Genomic DNA, 21,650 nt, shown 5'->3' with positions numbered 1-21,650 from the left:
TAGTTCTTAATAAATGGTGTGGTGGGTGGAGAGTGGGAGATTGTTAGATGCCAGAAATAAGGAAAAGTTATGGATTATGTAGCCATACAAAATGAATGCTAAGAGAGGGATTTTTTACACACCTGGATAAATAATGTGTAAAAGTGACAAAGGGGAGCTGGGAAATGACAGTACTGCCATCAGAACCTGAGGCTTCTGAAGTAGGAGAGAATGGAGCGAACTGCGTTTGAGAAAGCTACTAGGGAAGCTGAGTGTTTGGTGGAGGTGTGGGGGCTTGGGAGCAGGGAAGGAAAGGACGCATTTTATGAAGAGGCTGAGAGTATAAGAGCATTAATTGAAGATGTAGGAAGAGTTTTGGAAGAACAGTGGAAAGACGAATCTGGGCAGAAAGCACTCATCCGCATGAGGATGAGACAACAGGTGTGGGAGGTCGGGAAGTGGAATCCAACTTTGTTTCACACCTTGTTAAATAAGAATGTTCTTTGTCAAAAGAGCCACTTACAGCCCATTTGATTCTTGTAGGGTTACCTCGATAGGAATTATGAAGGTATATTGGAAGCCTTAAATTAATATTGAGATCATACAAAATAGCCCATAAATGATCCCAGTCTGTGAAGTCAAAGACTAAGAACAGATCAATACACACTATGAAAAGTCTTAAATTATTCTTGACATTATTTTTTGGTTAGATAAAACTCAGTGAATCAAGAAGTTAAGGATAGGTTAAGGCCACTGGTTTCATATGCAGGCTATTAGATTGAGAGACCCCCAAATCCAGTTTACCAAGAAAGAATATGCAAATATTTTGAAAGAATTCAGCTAGTTTTGGATATCTGTTGTACAGCATGGTTCAGGATTTGGCCTTTTAAAAACAGAATGTATGGAATATACATTGCATGCAGGAAAAATATTACCAAAATTATACTTAGAGAACAATTCTGCAAATACTAGGGCAGGATTAGGAATTCTTACACCAAAATATCATACTCAGAGCATTCTTCAGTTTTAGAAAGTTAATTAGTTTTCCTATCTGGAGTCAATGGACTCCAATTGGGCAGAATTCTGCAATCATAAGATTATAAAAGAAATTCAATGAGAATTTTGAGCAGATCTTTCCAGTTACTGAAGTCATATGAACAACACAATGTCCTGAGATGGACAAATGTAAAGCACAGTGCCTTCCACTTATATCTTTTACAGTCTAGTTTTTGGTGAAATTAAATTAAAGTGCTACTTTAGGAACTTATTTTTATTCTTTTTTTTTTTCCATTGACTACTTTAAGTACCACTTGTAAGTGTATTGCTAGTGGGTCAGAACAACCTGTCTTTCTGTTACCCACATCTTGAACACTGAAGTCTGGTTTCAAGTTAGATTACTTGGAGTGTGGAGAGTATTGAAGATTTTAGTTTGTTTGTTTGTACTTTTTTAATTCTCTGGTTTAAAATTCAGAAGCAAAATCTGCACACTTTTAAGACCATAAAAGTTTGTTTATGCTGTCATCATTAAACCCTTTCAACTTTCTCATTCATTCATTTGGCAACAATTTACTGACTGTCACCTATGGTGCCATTTTTGTGTGAAGTCTAGATTTCATGCAGGAGTATTAAGATAATTATTAAGATAGGAATTTACCACATTTTGATGTTCACCTCATAAATGAAGAAAACTGAAAATATTAATTAATCAATGGTATTGGTCACATAGTAATGTGAGTAAAGCCATACTTGGATTTATCCTATAGGTGTCTGTTAAACAATGAGACGTGGCTATGCATAAATTAGATCAGATGTTTCCTTCTTTGGTTAACATGACTATCTGTTGATGTGTGTGCTCCCAAGGAAATAGACTTTTCACTCCAAATCTTCCATGAGTAAGTTTTTAACAAGGCCATTAGTAGCAACATTCAAGTCACTTGTAATGATCATGCCTGCCATAGTATGTTAATTATAAGAGTTTAAGAGACAATGAGATTGCATCATACATGCATCAAAAGTAACACTATATACATTATGATGTTCCTTTATCAGTTAGATAAGTCAAGATAGAGTTATATGATTTTGACTATTTGAAATTAGTCTCTGATATCAACCAGTGCCAACATAGCCAATTTGCTTGTACCTCCTCCAAAGTTAGAGTTTAAGATAGCTCCAAAAAGTGAGATTACTTTTGACACATATACTAAAGATCTTAAAGGAGATTTTTTATAAAATTAATTATGTCATCTATTACTGATTATTCTATAGTAGAGTTAGTGTATAAATCTAACACTAGTCCTGTATACTAACATTATGGGGTTGGGAATGGAAATGAGATAAAAGATAGTCTTAAATCTAGGGATTATTGTGTTACAATAGTTTATGGAATTACATGGAAACAGAAGCACTCCAGTATTGTGGAAGGCCTTATGTCCCCCATAACTTCAATAAAAATAGTGGTTATGTTTCTCTGGAGAACATTCAGAGATAATAGGGTTTTTTAAAAAAAGGAATTGGTGGATAACAGTTAGCCTATCTTATCTTAATTCAGTAAAAAAATCCCGTAAAATTCCACACAAAAAAATTAATTCCTCAACAAATAGAAAGTGCAAAGAAGTCAGCTCTACTAAGAATGGGCACTAGTTTCCTAGAACATCCCAGACTCCACTCTAAAGCATGATAATTGAATGATGGTTGTTACCTGTATACTTATAATTTGTGGATTTTGGCAGAGTTTCAGGTAGTTACTGTTTACTTCAAATAATTGGGCTGAAAGGTGATAAGTTTCCTACTTGATCCAGAAGTTTGTATTCTGCAAATTTACCCTATGTTCCAACAAGGCAGCATTTACCCACAGGGCATCTTGAACCATTTTCTTTGGAAATGCTTAGATATAAATAAAGAATTCTATTACAAAACAAACAAAAAAATCTAAACTCGTTTTATTCTCTTTACCTAATTTATCAGTAGAAAGTTTTTAAATTATGTTTTACTACATTATTTTACTGAGAAATTATTGGTGAAAACATTGGTACAATTTCTATTTACAAATTCAGTGACCAATAAATATCAAATAATACCAAAAGGATATTTCTATGGGTTTGCAAAATACAAAACTGAATTAAAAATAGATTAGAGGAAAATAAAATTCTCAATGCTGTAAAATAAATTGTGTGCATAGTTGTCAGAATAACAAAATTTATGATCCATTGCCTTTAAAATTTAAGATCTCCCTATCTTACTTTTAAAAGGAATTCAGAGCACCATGTACATTGCTACAAAAAAGAGTTTTATTGCTCACTATAATTATTATGTCAAAAAGAATGATTTTTTAAAGAAAGAATTAACACTCATAGAAATGTATCAAAGTGAAAAACATTTAATTAAAGACACATTTGGTGATTTTATAAAAACAAAATCACAGATGCCCTGTCATTTTAGTTCGACAAACTTCAGTATGCATATCTTAAGAATTACAGAAGTTTTGTTACAAAGATACCATTTTTCAAATCAAAATATAAAGTGTGTGAGTTTTTTTTTTCTCAGCCAGTTTCTTAATACATGTTGACCTTATTACTTCAAAAGTACTTTCAGTGAATTATACAAGAGATGATTCTAAATACCTCAAGGTATTGTGTTTATGTGTATATATGGATATTTGTTACTTGTATTTATTAACTTAGTAATTCCTTAACAAATAAAAGAAAACTTCATTCTAGAATGTAGGTTTGCTCGCAAGTGGGTTTTGTTATTCTAGACAAGGTGAAATATAAGCAAAAACCATAATAGCAGTTGGAGAGTGCAATAAACTGGTAAAGGAAGGAATCAGGTTCTGATTCTATTTCTTGTAATAACTAGAAAAATGAGTGACTACAGTAGTAAAGCTGGATGTTTCCACTTCTAAAATTTTGATCAAGTATATTGATTTGTCATAACAATCCATATTGGATTTCACAAAAATACAAATAAGAAAGGATCATAGGAAAGGGAAGCCTGTACCATAAAAATACAAAGAAAAAAAAATTGATGGAAATAATTATTTTAAAAATTTGCAATCACACTCCTTTTGCTTATGGTTTGGAGTCCTAGGATTTTTTTTGTTTTGTTTTGTTTTGTTTTTGTTTTTGTTTTTTGACCTCCCACAAATCTACTAACTTAAGGAGGGATGAGAATCAGAGAAGAGGCTACTCATTATTTGTCAATTTTGCTACCTTGTTTTAAAGCAGCTTTACTAAAATGTCCAGAAGGACAGTAAGTAAAACCACTGGCAAAACCAATGTTCTTTAAAACATATATTTACGAAAAAAAGAAAACAAACAAACAAACAAACATATATTTATGTATTTATGCTATTTCTCTTCTGTGTGAAAAACTTACAGTTGGTTATAATATTCATAAAGCAAAGTGCCAACCTCATAGTAGAGAAATTTAATCTCTGTTTCTATTTCTGAAAGTTCTCATATTTTCATTAAGTTAGTTACACTACACAACATAAATGCCTACTGACATTGGTAATATGATTTTTTTTAATTGATCATAAGAATTGATTTTATATTTTGGTCAACAGATATTCCACATGACGTATGATCTCGCCAGTGCGGTGGTGAGAATTTTTAATCTCATCGGCATGATGCTGCTCCTCTGCCACTGGGATGGCTGTCTTCAGTTTTTAGTGCCACTGCTGCAGGACTTCCCACCAGACTGCTGGGTGTCTCTGAATGAAATGGTTGTAAGTAGTTCTTATTCTTTTACACTCCGCCTTTTCAACATTTGCCAAAAACTTTCAAGTATTTAGGTTAGAATGATCGGAGACAACTTGATTTTGTTTCCATGGATATAAAAACAGATGTTTTCTCTTTTTTTCCTACAACCAAATTTTGTTTACATAAAATGTTCCTGGAGATCTATTTTTGTATATTTTACTCTGTATACTAAGACAAATTTTATTTCAAAGGTACAAACACATACATATAATTACAGTACAACATTCTTCCAAAAATGCCTACAGCTTAGAATAATTCCTTCTTTCGCCCTTTTCTTTTTTTAGAATGTTTGAGACGTACAATTGTAGGGGTTGTTAGACAAAGACGTAAATATCAGTATAGATCAAATGAGATATGTATAAAGTGAAATGAGATTATTGATTGTACGTTTTGCTAGGGAAAACAAGGAAAACTTCATGGAATAGGTAGCCTTTAAACTTAATTCTGAAGGATATGTAAATATTTAAAAACCTGTAAAATATAAATTTGTTTTATGCAGGTAAGTATATTTTTATTCACATTTAATTTTAGGAGCATATGTTTTGATCTACATAGTGCAACATTCAACACACAAAAGAATTGAAATAACAGTGAATAATTTTAGTATATATACATATATATTCACATATGATGTATTCACCAATATTTGTTTTCACTTTATGTAAGTCCTCACATTTTTTTCCCGCATTACAATTTTAATTACCTTGCATTTAATAAAACATTGTTTAAGTTAACTATTAATTTGCTTCCCTTATATGTGAAATTTTATGGGAGATAAATTTTATGAGATTTTCACAAAATTTTTACCTTTGGCATAAATAAAATGTTATCTGCTTTTCCCAAACGGCTCTACTATTAATTTCTTGGTTTATTATTGTAGAAATTATATGGACATTTTAAGATTATAGATTTTTCTTTCTCCTAATAACTTCAGTTCAGACTTTGTATTTGAAGTAAAAATAGGTTTACATTACATGTTGAGGAGTATCGTTCTCTTTTCTTCTTTCTTGGTTATTTTCTTTCCTTCCTCCCTCCCTCCCTCGCTCTTCCCTCCTCCTTTTCGTACTGTTTACTTTTATTGAAATATCCACCTGGATCTCCCCTTCATTTCATTCATATCTCCTTAAATATCACTACTTCACAGAGACCTTCCATGACCACTCTACCTAATATATCACTAAAATGGTTTCTATTTTAATTATAATAGCATTTAACAACAACAACACACACACACACACACACACACACACACACACACACACATGCACGCACAAACACATATACTCTCATTTATTATTTATATTTTTCTGTGTCTCCCACACAAGAATGTAAGTTCAAAAAGTTTGTTTTCTCCTGTCTTTTATCTCCAGGGCTATCTTAGACTAGGTAATTTATAAAGACAAGAAATTTATTTCTCACAGTTCTGGAGGCTGGGAAGTCCAAGATCAAAGCATCAGCAGGTTTGGTCTCTGATTCCAAGATGGCACTTTGTTGCTGCATCTTTGGGAGATGAGGAATGCTGTTTCTCACATGGCAAAAGGTGGAGGGTAGGAACCTACTCCTGCAAGCCCTGTTTCTAGTTGTATTAATCCGTTCATGACAGCTCCACCCTAAACATCTCCCATCAGGCCCCACTTCCCAACACTGTTGCATTGGGGATTAAGTTTTCAACACATGAACTTTGGGGGATTCATTCAGACTATAGAAAGTACCTAGAAAAGTACCTGACATTAATTTGTTGTAACCTAGTTACTCATCATCAAAGGATTGAGAAATGTTTTATATGGGAGCTTCCATAACTAAAGAATAAAGCAAGAGTTTGATCAGCTTACTTTTCAAATTTGTGATGTTTCCTTGATTATAGATCTTTAGCTTTACTTATCTTTGAAGGAGCAAAATATGTAGTAAAGACAGTAATAAAGATTTTGGGGGGAGAGGAAAAGCTATAATCTTGCTACTAAGTGAATAGTATAAAAACACTAGCACTACTGCCAAAAAGTGACTCATCATTGGCACCAACCAATATGTAACTTGGAAAATAATTGCTATGTTAAATTTTCCTAGGTATCCTTCAGAAAAATAGTAATTGTCATTATTAAAAGAGTAAAAGAACTATTTTTGGGTTACTATAAAGTGAAAATGATTATGTAATTATAATTTAGGGCAGTATACTACTTAATATATCTAGTTGTAAGCACAGTTATTGAAAAGAAATTTTAATATCTTCTTCATTTTTCTTTAAATATGTCTACATGTGCTCGTGTGTGTATGGTTGTGTTTGTGATATATGTTTAATCTAACATAGCCAAACCTTCAACCTTCATTGTATCTTGATGTTATACAAAATATCTTTCCTGAATTTGCAATTTGCTTCGTGGCTTTTTTTTTTTTTTTACTTATGAAGTTGGCTTTTATTTTCTTTCACATTTATTTAACATTATTTCCACGTGTCCATGTTCAAATGTAAGAACCAGAAATTCTTTTATATTGTGGGTATTAGTAATATGGAAGAAATAACCATAAAAAGGATGATTTTTGTATGAATAAACAACCTTGATTGTGTCATTTGATCTTGAAGATATTATTTTCCATCCTAAAGCTGTAGAATTCTAGAAAAACTTCCATTACAAGGACAACAACAAAATAAAGTATATTTATTCACTAAGAGAGTAATAATGGAGAAATGAAAATCTAATATAAGAAAAAAAATCAATCTGCATTAATTTAATACAGTTACTATTTTAAAAACCCTGTACTCTGAAATATGCTATTTTATTTGATCCTCTGAGCAACAGAGTGAGGTAAGCACTATTACGTCTCATTTTATGGTTCAGAAAACTGAGAACTGAGTTTTTAGCAGTTAAATGAGTGGTCTGATGTCACACAGGTAGATTATAGAACCAAGAATAGAATGAATATATATCTGACTCTATAATTTCTGCTCCAAACCACATTATAATGTCTTATGTTGCATAGATTATATATTTTTAAAAAACAGTTAATAAAAGCAATGATACAAAGGGAAACCTATAGTCACAGCACTCCAGTTGCAGTAGAAAGTCACTTAAAAATCAGCATTTGAACTCTGACACTAAAAAGTGACAAGACTAAAGTTTTTCTAGATAGAGAAAAAAAAATCTAATTTGAAAAGCAAAAATTGAGAAGCCAGACCAAGACGTATGCAGTACATATAAGTCATTCTTGGGTATGTCCTTGACAATTATTGTATGATATTTGGCTTTGATGCTAAATTATTTATGGTAAAGATGAGTGTGTTTAACACATTTCTTATGTTGTGGAAATTAGTCTTTGACTTAGAAATGACTGAAATATCTTGATCCCCACTTTGTTGAAGGTTCCAGATCCAAAACCAATAGACACTAGTTAAAATTAAATGTCTCCCTATTTTGTGTCTCCCCAGCCTTTAGTTTGTACTCCTCATAGACCTTAATCTCAATCCACTGTCACTAGCATACTGTTGGGTGAATTAGAAAAAATTGTAATTAGGAAAAAAAAAAAAGTAGTGAGAATTGCTTCATTTTCAAGGGCACACAGCTTGACAAGCAAAAAGAGGGAAGTATTTCACCAGCACTTGTCCCACGTGCAAGAGTCTTTGGGCACAAAATTTCATGGGAATAAAATTAACTTTATTAGACATTATTGCCTAATATGAAATTTTCATTTAGATAGAATTCTATAATTCAGACTTACTTCTTGAATGAAAAAAAAAAAAAAACAAATATAACAAAAGCAGAGCAAGATTCATTCCTGATCATGTTGCACTTTGCAAGTCAGTGTCTCTTTTCTAGTCTTAAGTAGCCCACCGTGGTTAGTTAAAAGAATATCTAAATATTTTAGGCGTAAAATTTTAAAATTGTATTAATTCATTATAAAAGGGATTAGGGTAATGGTTTTTGGTTTAAATTTAGAAACATGAAATATTCATTTAAGAATATAAGAAAATAAAAACCATAATGTATATTAACGTGCATATTAATTTTGAACTGAATCTAAAATACCTGGTATAACTTAGGGAATTATTTTACAGAGTAAATAAAGAAGGATTTACAGCTAAACAGTAGGTTCCTAGAGCAATCTTTTATTGAAGTGTGCAGGTTACTCTCATGGAGTTCATGTTTTCTACTAGCAATCTTATAAATGTATGTTTACATGCTGGTGATAGTTTTAAAGGTTTCAAAGTAAGCATTTTATGAATCTAAGATTATATGAATAGCCTACATATAGAGTTTGGATATGCTTTTGTAGTTGGAGTGCGTTGTGTCATGAATTGTTACACTGAATAATTTTGATTTATGGGCATAATTAGTAAGTGATGCATTTATACCAAATGAAGGCTAACTGATATAACATTAAATGCTGAATAAAATTTTCACCATAGTCAAAAGGGAGAAAAGGTTTGAAGACTGAGTCTTTCATTCATAGCACTCAGTTGTAAGAATAATGTGTAAAAACCACACAGTCTACAAAAGCTAGTGGTATGACAGTTAGCATTAGATGAACATTGTACGCAACTACTTAGTTTCAGCAAACATTATCCATCAAAATAAATTTACAGTAAGTCATGTTTGTTAATTTTTTATTTTGTTAATATTTGATTTGTAGGATTATTTTTGTTATAGATTTATAAGAACTATAAGGATAAGGAACATTTATCTAGTTTTATACTTGTATTTATCATAATATTATAATCAAAATACTGTAAGCCAACTCAAGGGTATTTTATTATAATGTTTTATTTTGTTGTGATTTGAGGGAATCTACATTATTTAATCGTGATAAATGCTATTCTAGAGGGAAGGTCTTATATGTTTCTGCATACCCCACGGATCCTATACCAACCTTGCATACATTGCTAATTAAATAAATATTGATTGTTTATAACTGAAAGGGTAATTATCAACAGTATTTGAAAAAATGTGTAAAGAAGTTATTCTGCTATGCATTTTCTTCCTTGGATAGTTTTTGCTTTAAATTTCTACATCAAATCATTTTTTAAAGGTAGGTAATCACTTGACCAACTCATATACTATAAACATAGCATACTACGAATTAGTGAAGTCCAAATTAATGAACTTCTAATGATTTTTGTTTCTATAGAAGTAAGATAACAATAATTTCTAGAAAAAATTAAGATGTATGATCCAAACTAACTAAGAATACCAGATTAAAAAAATACATATATGTATGTATGTATGTATGTATCTATCTATCTATCTATCTAAGTCTGTAAGGGTCTAATTAATAAAATCTATGTGAAGAGATTAATTGGTTCAATTAGAAAATCAAGGTTACTGCCCAATTTTATTTTTATTTGGACCAATGTGGCAGGGACTCTTACTAATAACCAAATGGGGCCCTGTGGCATTTATGGTGAATAGATTATGAACGGCAGTATCATATTTCACTTATAGGTCGGAACATTGAAAAACTGGTGTACCACCCTCTGGCTCTTTTTTTCCCTCTCCAGTGGTATGTCTTAATATGTAACCCACAACATAACACAACCTGTCCTGACTCATCTAGATAGAAACATAGAGGGGAAAATCTTCAGAATTGAATTTAGAGACACACATTTCAGGGTTGCCTCTACCACTAAAACCTTTGTGATTTTAGACGAGTCATTAAATTTTCCTCTACTTAGGGTTTTTAACTCTAAATTTAGTGTATGTTATTTATTCTTTCATTTACATAATCTTTTGGGTATCTCTTCATGCCAGACGTTATCTTAGGCACTGAACATTCAGTAGAGAATGAGACAAAGTTCTTTCCGTCATTAGGCTTACGTTCTAACAAGCTTTCATTCATACTACTTCATTCTAGGTGCTAAAAACTATGCAGACCTTAACAAAATGTAAACTCTACTACGGAGGTATTTATAATCCAGTGAAACAGAAAATTATGTGTAATAGCCATTAATATGAATTTGAACCGAGGCCTCTGAAATGTATACTCTGCCCAAAGACTCTTGCACGTGGGACAAGTGCTGGTGAAATACTTCCCTCTTTTTGCTTGTCAAGCTGTGTGCCCTTGAAAATGAAGCAATTCTCACTACTTTTTTTTTTTTTTCCTAATTACAATTTTTTCTAATTCACCCAACAGTATGCTAGTGACAGTGGATTGAGATTAAAGTCTATGAGGAGTATAAACTAAAGGCTGGGGAGACACAAAATAGGGAGACATTTAATTTTAACTAGTGTCTATTGGTTTTGGATCTGGAACCTTCAACAAAGTGGGGATCAAGATATTTCAGTCATTTCTAGCTCAAAGACTAATTTCCACAACAAATGTGTGCTGGGCTTGGGGGGTGGGCAGAATAGAAGTAAATGATTTGGGGGAAAAAGTAATAAATTTTATTCGCATGTATGTAAGTTCACATGTACAAATACAAGTGGAAACCTAGGATGATTATATTATCTGTTGATATACCAGAAAATGTATAAAGGCAAAATTAAAACAGGTTCACTTTTTGTTTTACAAAGTCCATTTAACTACTTAGATAATGATTGATTGAAATGCTGTAACTAAGGTAATATAACTAAGAAATGAAACAAAAAACCTCTTAATTAAAAACATACCTGTCATCTCTGGAGGTCTAGTAATCTATTTTAAATTTGAATTTCTATAAATTCAAAATTATATTATTATAATGGTATTGATATTTCCTAAATAGGATGTACTGGCATAACAGAATTTTTTTAAAAAGTCATAACAAAAAGTAACTAATTTGCTGACAAGTCATTGTAGCTTTACTGGAAAAAAAAAAAAAAACAACTGCATTCATACCTCCTGTGAGTTATAATAATAAAGTAGGTCAGCAGCCTGCTGAGTGTTGTGATTCTCTTTTGCTTTCCTGTTTTTGCACATTAGGAAAGCCTGCCTGGCAACTCTCTCTATTGGATAGAAACGTCACCCATCCCAAAAGGAAAACAATTTTCAAGCTGTGTTCTTCCTTCTCAGATGTGGATTCTTTTATGGGAACAAACATATGAAAATAAACTCTAATCTGGTATTTTGTTTTCAAATAAAATGTGCATTTCAGAAAAACGTTAACTTGAATTACCATTCTCTGATAGAGAGGGATAAAGGATGTTGCTTAATTGTATGTTGGCTATGACTACATTTAGTTGCTTTAGCAATATAAGACCATGCCACAAGTTCCAAACATGGTTGTTGTTGTTGTTTCTTATGTAGACTAGCTCTTAAAGTTTAAGCAACAAATGGCTGAAAGAAGTGCCATTCATGAAATTACCTCATCTAACAAGTGGTACCTGCTAAAATTGGGGAAGGGAAAAAATTTTTTGTAGTCCAATATTTCCTCCAAAAAGTCAAATTTTCTAGCCTTAGTTCACCATATATATTTATATAGTCTTGATGAATGTTGTTGAGACTTTCACAAATGTAGTGTAAAGGTATGTGTAACACATCATCTCATTTATTCTGAGTCAAATAAGTAAAAATAAGTTCATTCCCATTTTAGAGATGAAGAGCCTGACACAGAGCATTGTTGCTCCATTTGCATAAAGCCAGAGGCAGACAGCATGGGGGCTGATGTTAAAATTCATGTCTCCCCTCGGGTTAGTGCTGAACTCACCATACCATTCTACTTCATGGGCCGCACAGAACTTCATCCACCATAAGCCATTGCCAATTTATCTTTATAAAAAACTACTATGAATTGACTGCACCACTGGAAGAACTCAGAATATGTATGAAATATATGTACAAAAGCCATTGTTTTTTGTATTTGTGTGTTGGTTTTTAAAGTTTCTCCTTTTACTACTGCTATAAATCCAAAAGAATCTGATAAAGAAAAACAATTGTAACTTCTCACTTATTCTGAATTGCTCATGTACTAAGGTTTCACTTGAAAAATATTGTTTAGAATTGGTGTAGGTTGGAATAAAATTGTATCATTAGTTTCAGTCTGGGAATCAACAGGATAGCAGATTAATGGTTTCTACTGTATTACCCCATTTATAGATATAAGGATGTCAGGCAATTCATATGAAATTCTTATCTGTTTAAAAAGTCCAGGGCTATGACTGTTTTTTAAGAAAAAGAGAGAGAGATTTATACAAACTTAAATTATGTAGGTTAAATTACCTATTCTCATGACAGTTACTTCCCACAATGGAGTGCTCTCCAGAGTTTTCTCTTTTTCTACTCATTCCATCTCATCTTTTTTTCCTTCCTGCCACTATCGCTGACCTACACTTGCTACTCTAGAAATATATGGCAGAATCACAAATGACATGAAGAAGGCCATGTGATAAGTGAAGAATGTAAGAAAGAACAGCAAGGACATTTTGTGAATCTTAACATGAAGGTTTTTGTAATCTCATTACATACTCTGTCTTTTTTGAGAAGTATTTGTTGTTTCTAGAGATGAAATATATTCTGAAAATGAGTAATATTTATGACAAAATGAATCTGGCGTATAAAACTTTAGTTAATTTGAGTTATTGCACATATATTCTTAAAATATATCAATAACCATAGGCTATTTATCAAATAAGATCTTAAGAATGTATAATGGAATCATTCGCCAGTCTTCTTTATGCTTTGAAAATGCAAAGGTGAGTCCAGTATGATCGACATTTACATATTCTTCTGTAATTTACCAGCCAACTGCCTCTGAAAGACGGCTCCAACCAAGCAAGAGTTAATTGGCATTTTTCTCTAAATTACTATCCCATATTCCATGCATAGAGAAATGAGCACACCCATCTGTGGACTATAACCATTTATTCTCAGTTCCAGCTTGGCACTTATGACAACTACATAGGAGAAGTTGGGAATTCACCATATCTTTGTAATTCATAAAAACTATATAACAATAAATCACAAATATACTCAGTATTCCAATAGCATTGGGTATTTTCTTGGGCATATCATAAAGTCAATCAAAATTTTCTCTAAATATTTTTGAAAAATAGAATAAATATCAATTATAATTTCTACTTCTAATGTCCACCAAGGTAATTGATGTATATCATATGTACTGATCGCCTTTGCTATCAATGGGATAATTTAAGATCCTAATTCCTGCAACTTAGGTAAAGGCTTCCAAATTAATTTCAATTATGTTAAAATGAGAACATAATTCAATTTTACCATCTCAATTTTGCAGAAACTATATATTTTTCCATAAGGCGATTTTATAGAGTGTTTTTTTAATTGTTGTTGTGTTTTTCCTATTGATAGCTATTTATTCACTTTTTTAAAAAGGACTGTTAGTTAAATTATAATATGATAGGGAAAAATATCATTTCAAATGGTACACATTACTGTCTTTTCACTGTTTCCAAACTAGAAGTAAAGTATTAACTATTTAAGGATGATTACACTATTCTGTCTAGCACTCTTGTAATTCTGCTCTCAACTAGTTTATAAGGTAAAAGAAAAAAAGGAGTTTGATATATGTCTATCATCAGTGAGCATTAGGCACATGATAGACGTGTTATCCTATAACATTTATGGAAGTCATTCTCCTGAGGGCAACTTTCCATTCCATTCATCGGTGTTATTATTTCTCTTTAGCTTTTTGTTTTTCTATCAGGAGGTCAGAACTTTTTAAAAAGTAGCTCTTCTGAAAAATATGAAAAGGAAATTCAAATATATCCAGATTTTTATACAGTGAAACATGGAAACATGGAAACCTTATAAATGATAAATCTAGGTACAGTTTATATATGAATATTATGAGAACATCATGTTCTACAGTTTTTTGATGTATTTATCATTTAATTTCTATCTTGATTCATTGTGTGAATAGACTAATTTTCATGGTGGTTTAATGCTCTACAGGAATAAATTAGCCACAAAATTTGAAAGAAACAAAAAAAAGGATAAACGCTGTACAGAAGAATAAAAAGAAAGATAGAATAGGATATAAGCCAAATAGCTAAAACAGTCAAGGCAGATTGTCTTTTCTCCTTCAGGCTATTTCTGCCATTGAGGCCATTCACCATTGTCATTAGATGTCTTCAAAGTCTTTTCTGTTTCTTCAAAAGGAAATAAAATTTATACCCTTTATCGTAACCATCTATTGTTTGAGATAGTAATACTATTTCTTTTGCTGAGCTACATTCCTATTATGATCTTTTATTTTTTGACTTGAAAGTCAATAATATGTTTATGGGTATGTTTCTACTAACTTTTCAAATAATAACCTATTACAATAATTCCTATAACAGTTATAACTTCTACCAGGAATCTAATATTGAGTATAGGTAATCAGCTATTATTATTATTAGGTTCTTTATGCATCTGGCAGTTTTGTGATATCCATTCACAACTATGTGCAGCAAACTGTATTAAGTGATGAATAAAGAGCTGATTAAATATAGTGTAATAATACCTTTTAAAAGTACTTTTATATACAGTAAGCAATATTATGAATACATTGTGAATTAGGAAGGAGACATTCAAAATAACTGAAAAGTCAAGCAGAAAGTTGGTGACAGAACTGGATCTAAGATCTCACACAGTCTGCTTACTTGTACTCTACTCTATTTCTCATTAATGTGTAAATGAAGAAATCATATACTGATGTATTAAGATCCAAGTGACTTGGTAAAATGGGAATTCCTTTCCTTTTATTGTTTTTTTTTTCATTTTAAAAAAGGTGTTATCCTTACCAAGTTGATAAGTTAGCAACTGAAATAAACAGAAATAATGTAGAGTTTACCAAAACCTCTCTTAAGGAAATAGTTTGAAAGAAAATCATAAGTAAAACCTATAGCCTGGGATGTTCAATATTCTCATGCACAGGTAGGGCAGAACGATACAAAGTCTTAGGTAAATTATAAAATGTGTTGGACTAGGATTTATGGTTGAAATAGGTCTTTTTAAAAAAAATTGACCTAACTAGAGGAGACCATTTGTCAGATAGGTGCCAATCTACATGGAAGTCTAGCATGTTGGAGAAGATTGAAGTAAACAGGCACAGAGAAAACATTAATGAAGAGGTATTGTTAAGAGCATACTAGAAGGTATTCAACTAGTAAAATGAATGGGAGTTGTGGCAAACTATAGAACTGAGAAAGACTATCTGTGTTGTGGATTGGACACTTACTCTCCTTAAAGCAGAATACCAGTGAGGTCTAGTTGACAAAAAACAAGAAACAAAAAACAAAAAAACAAAATAACAACAACAACAAAAAAACCCTAGCAGAAATGAAAAGCATCTACTCAACCAATGTTGCTTTGTCTCATATGGATTTGTCATCTCTCTTCCCCTGGGTGATGGAGCCATAAAAAGGATTACTGATTACTCAAAGCCCATCACTTCCAAGCAGTGAGAGACCCCAAAGAGGTTAATTTCCCAGAACCCTCAAGGGAGGGGCATTCCTTCCTTTGGAAATTAACCATGAACTGGGGTTCTTGCCCCACATTTATTCTCCAGACCAGGGAGTTACAGGAAAAGAACATAGGTGGGTTTTTAGCTAAGTATAGTTTAACAAGTTTAACAACAGAGGCTGGTAACATTCAGTGAGACAAGCAAGGTGACATTCCATAATGCAATTTGCAAAAGGTTAAGTCAATCCAACAACAAAAGCCTGATTTTAGCAAACATTCTCTTACCCTACACCAGCTTCCCCAGCATTTTTACATATCAATCAAGTAATTTATCTGTCCTTGAGCCAGCAACCTTGCTGTGTTACAAAGACTTTATCCTGAGGAAAGTTTCCTGTCTTTTGCAAGGCTAACATTTCTATATGTAATTTTAAGAAGTTAGGCTAAACCTAAAATTGCAGGGCTTTGGAGGCCCTGTGAAATATATTTGCTTTATAAATATTGGTATATTTCACACCCAAAATTGAAGAATTTTTTAGTTAGGGTTAAGTGATCAAAATATGAAAGGAAGCATGCAAGTAAGCTTAAACTAAATTTGAGTTTGAGAAGTGGTATCATGAAGTGGTTAAGCAGCATGATCAAGTTCTGGAAATAGATTACTTCAATTCATCTCCTGGTTTCTCTCACACTTACTAGCTGTGTGACCTTGAATGCTTTGGTTTTCTTATAAATAATGTGGGGGTGATGATCATATTTACTTACAGAGTTTTGAGGTAAACAAAGGAGTTTGTGCATGCCAAGTGTATAGACCAGTTCTTATTACATATTTCAGCTCAGTAGACATTATTGTTAATAGTTGTAATTGTGTGTGATCTAGAATTGATTTTTCTTATCTATAAATGGGTACCTAACCCTCTCACTTCAAAACAAATAATAATATGTAGCTGGGAGCAGAAACAGATATACCTGGAAATATTAAGAGAACAAAGCCAGAGAAAGAAAAAGTTTATAATGCATAATCTGGCTAAAGAAACCTGCAGAATTTGAATGTAAACCTTTCCTTTAATTTGGAAAACACATACAGAATACTATACAAAATGTTCTGATCCCATATGAGTAGCTGCAAAGCACATTTAGGATGAGAGAAACATTAATAATATTTAGTAATAGTTGAAGCAAGGACCAGCAAGTAGATAAACCCTTCACTTGGGATCCATGGAGTAATACTAAATGACAGAATATAAGTGGAATACTTTCAGTCTTGTTTAATAATGTCTTTTGTCAAGGTGAAATATTTTAAACAGAGCAGACTAGAATAAACTCTAGAGAAATTAGACTCCAATTCATTACTTTGGTACTCCAAATGAGCTCAGTCCATCCCCAGGCCCATGTGAATTGTACCTTAAAATGGTGATATCTTGGACAAGGAATAGGAGCTGATTGTCTAGGACCTTTCAAAAGCTGTGAAAATGGTGGAAGAACTGGTTGTCCACGGAAGATGAAAATGATATATGAATTTACAAAGAGAACATGAAGAAAAATGATGCAAATTAAAACTTGGTATGTTTGATGTTAATTCTAAGCAATACAGCACTAAATTATTAAAGTAATTATTTGTGAGCACTGAGAAAAGGCAGTGCTATTTGGTCAGAGCAAGCACTGGTTTAATGAAAGCAAGTTATAACAGATTAGCTTTTCTCTCTCTCTTTTCTTTATCATGAAAAAAGAAAACCCATTGAAAACCTTGCTAAATACCTATACCAGACACTATTCCCTTTTTTAGATGAAACTTAGACTAGCTTATGCATTTATACAAAGCTTTCTATAAGGTTCTTCATAATATCTTAATATGAGATATATGGACTAACAGACAATAGAATTGAGTGGACTAATAGCTGTTTCAGTAAGTGTTTTCTGCTCCCATACCCCAGAGTGCAGATTGACAGATTGATATCAACACAGAAGATATTTAAGTGGACATCTGTAGAATTCTTTCTTCAGATGTGAGTTTTTTTCCAACGTAATAATAATGACCTTTGGGTAAAGTCACCAAAGATGCAGCAAACACAAAGCAAAAACAAAAGACTGACATGCTGGGTTATAGATTCAGATTTAAGAAGTTCTTGTTCAGTAGGAGGATGGACTGAGTCTAATAGAATGGATTTGTATATGGCAAACATAAGGTTCTATAACAAGATTGGGGGGAAAAAAGGAAAAGGACAAATATGATAATTAGACATGGCTCAGCCAAAGACATGAAAAATACTTAGGGTTTTTGTAACTGTAACCTCAATATATGTCAATAATTGAAATACTGCCCATGTTAACTAAATAGGAAATTCCAAACAATAATATTTTAGAAGAAAAAACATTTAGTTTAACTTTCAGTGCCAAATACTAATATCTTTTGATTCTACAGGCAATTATTTTCTGACCAGGGGATACCTGATTATCTCTTTGAAATGTAAATAATCATTGGTTCTCTACTTCTATTCCTAACACAATGCTTTCAAAACTAATTTAGATCCACTTATCAATTTATTTGTATATAAGATAAATTAAGGACATTATGAACACATCAATAATTAACTTTGTTTTTTAACAACTGTTTTTCTCAAAAAACTCACTTGATTATTTGCTAGATGCTTAGTTATAAAAAAAGCAGTAAAGCACACCTACACATTGTAAAAACCTACCAAGAGCATAGCAGAGAATGGAATTATGCCAAACTGAACAAGAGACTTCATTATTCTTACAGTTAATCTTTTCAGTTATGCAAACAAGAAACAGAAGCTCATTCCTTTGCAATGTGTTTCTCATTTGTAGTACATTTCTTACCATGTTGCTGAATTTAGTTTATAAATTTATATCACTCATTATGACCAATTATGATGATAAAGCCCTTGATTGAGAAACTTAAAAGTATGTGGATCTCTTTCCACATACCATTTGACATCTTCTTATAAATATTCATTGTATTTTTCTTTATTACTAGCAATAGGACAAATCTTTAAAATTATAACAAAATATCCTTCTAGCTAAAATTAATCATCTTTCAGTTGTTATTTGGAACACAATTAGAGAAAAAGATTGAATTATTGTTTAACTTGCAAGAAGAAAGTCAAAAGTTGCATATTTCACAATTGATTCCACCCCAAATAATGTCATCCCTAATATAATTATGTTACATCTGCTTGTTTGTTTCATTGCTGATTACCTTCATTGTAGCCAAGTTATGGAAAATGAACTCTATAGTTTCCTGTAAATGCATGTCTATTTATTTAGAGATAAAAAAGATAATAGATGTTAACTCATCCTCTTTTTATAATTTTTTTTTTTTTTTTAGAAATTACATTTATCTTAAAGACCCAGAGCAAATCTTGGGGGGAGGGTTAAATCTATATGAAATAAACAACCAACTAACCAAACACTTGTAATCCACTTTGTTATGGAATTAAAACACAGCTAATCAAAGCCTTTAAATATCTCACTTACTTCCTTATAATTTGGTGCATAAAAGTTAAAATGGCAAGAGAAATGGGAAACATACCTGAGAGTTATTCTAAAAAAATTATTATTGGGTATAGAATTAATACAGGTTCAGCCCAGTTTATGTCCTCTATATGCTTCTTTGTAGCATAGGATAGCTGAATATATTATAGTGATCCAAAAAATCCAGCTTATCAAATAACAATTTAATACAGTTTACCGTATTTCATTTAACATGTTGGGAAAATACTTTTTTATGCTAACTTTTGAAACCAAAGTTCCCTTGTTACTATAAGGGTCAAATATATTCAGAAAACTTTATTCTCTAAAAAATTAGTTAATATATAAATCATACTGCATATAGGAAAATTTTCCACAAGGACATGAAAAATTGAGGCTATCATGTTAAACTAGATTTTGAAAAGTAAATTTACAAAAACAGTCAATTTAATCAAGTACTATCTGGGCTATTGCCCAGATATATATCCAACTGTGGCCTAACCAAACTGATTCAGTGTGCCCAGAGTTATCAGGGAAAGCTGGATGTTCAGACTTTCATTGGCAATGCCATAATTTTTGAGATACGGCAACTAATTCATATATATGTGTGTGTGTGTGTGTGTGTGTGTGTGTGTGTGTGTGTGTGTGTGTGTGTGTGTGTGTGTGTATACATTTGTATGCACAGGTATCTATACATATATGTAAATTTTATTATTGTATGTATTTATGTATCATTTTACATCATTATTAATTTTCAGAAAAACAATGTATATTGCAAAGAATAATGTACCAGCAAGCCTGATACAAAGCCAGTTGGCCATCAGTTGCCAACTTCAGAAATTAATCAAACATGGTTCATAGAGTTGAGCACAGGAAAACATGCTTGGCCACTATATCCATTGGTCTCTTTCCTCAGACAGTCCCTAACAGAATTCCTCCTTTCTCCTCCATTCACAGAAGGAAGAATAAATCAATAAATGTAATAGGCAACTGGGGAAAATGGGAGAAAGGGACTTTGTTCACTTTAGTAGCTCAGCAGGACTTATCAGATTCATTGAATTAATTTGAATTTTTCTACATGAATGTAACTGGTTTGGCAATTTGTTTCAATAATGATATGATAAAACAGCAAGCAGCTATGACTAACAGAACAGGCCTAAATAAAATAAATAAATAAAATTAAAAAGACAAGTCAGGCAAGTTAAATCAGTACTTTCCAGGAGAATTCTTTATTGTTGCAAGGGAAAAAATAATGCATTTACCTTGAAGTTATGATGTTACTGCAAAGCAGCAAACATTCACCATGCAAAATTTTTTGAAGAGTAAAGGTTTTCTGATAGTTAACATCACCTGTCTTCTTCACTTCTCATGTTGCTTATTGCTGAGAAGCCTCTGATGAGCAATCCATTAATTAATAAATCAAGATCTAGAGCTTTACTGTGTCCATAGCCATAGTACACAGTTACATGACTTAGGAGAACTGGAATTCAAACTTTTTATTCTAAATATTGTAGATAAAAAGAGCTTTATTAGTAATTGGGTATGTGGCATCAACCTCATGTCAGTGATAAGATAAAAATATATCCAGCATCTTAACTTTATCATAAGAGAGCTGTTGTTAAGTTTTAAGTATGTAGTGTCCAGGGTGGACTGAAAAAGATTTGGAACTGTGTTGCATATAAACCTAGGTATAAAACTCCTTCCTGCACCACAGGTTCATTTGCATCCACTTATTTGTATGAGATTATGATGCATTAAATAGTATCTATATATCTATCTATCTTTCTATCATCTTATTGGTTTATTCTAAGGAGAGATAATTTATGTAAATGTATTTTTTTCATTATGTTAACCAACAAATATTTACTTACTGTCTGCCCTGTGCCAGGTGCTTTTGTGGGCACTGATATCATGCCCTGAAAGTTCTTCATTCTAATTGAACTATTTGCTATATAAGGAATAATTCAGAGTAAGCTAGAAATTCCTCAAGTGTCACGATCAGTGAAGAGAAACCAAAACAAATTTTGGTTTTGGCAGTCTTGGATCTTTAGTGATGCTTGAGTTCTTTTATTTATGTTTGCATCCTCATTATTAGAAAGACTC

General features: G+C 32.0%; 1 protein-coding gene across 1 annotated transcript in view; it reads left to right on the top strand.

The window, feature by feature from the left end:
- HCN1 (hyperpolarization activated cyclic nucleotide gated potassium channel 1) overlaps positions 1–21,650 on the top strand; it is a 389,568-nt gene that overhangs the window by 214,727 nt on the left and 153,191 nt on the right. Inside the window, exon 3 of the mRNA XM_063087497.1 lies at positions 4,544–4,705. Within this exon, the coding sequence (XP_062943567.1) occupies positions 4,544–4,705 (162 nt within the window). The remainder of the gene's footprint in view (positions 1–4,543; positions 4,706–21,650) is intronic.

This window comes from Cynocephalus volans, chromosome 2 (assembly GCF_027409185.1).
Source record: "Cynocephalus volans isolate mCynVol1 chromosome 2, mCynVol1.pri, whole genome shotgun sequence".
Classification (NCBI taxonomy): Eukaryota; Metazoa; Chordata; class Mammalia; order Dermoptera; family Cynocephalidae; genus Cynocephalus; species Cynocephalus volans.
The sequence above is the reverse complement of the archived record's forward strand: the minus strand, read 5'-3'. Positions and strand labels throughout refer to the sequence as shown.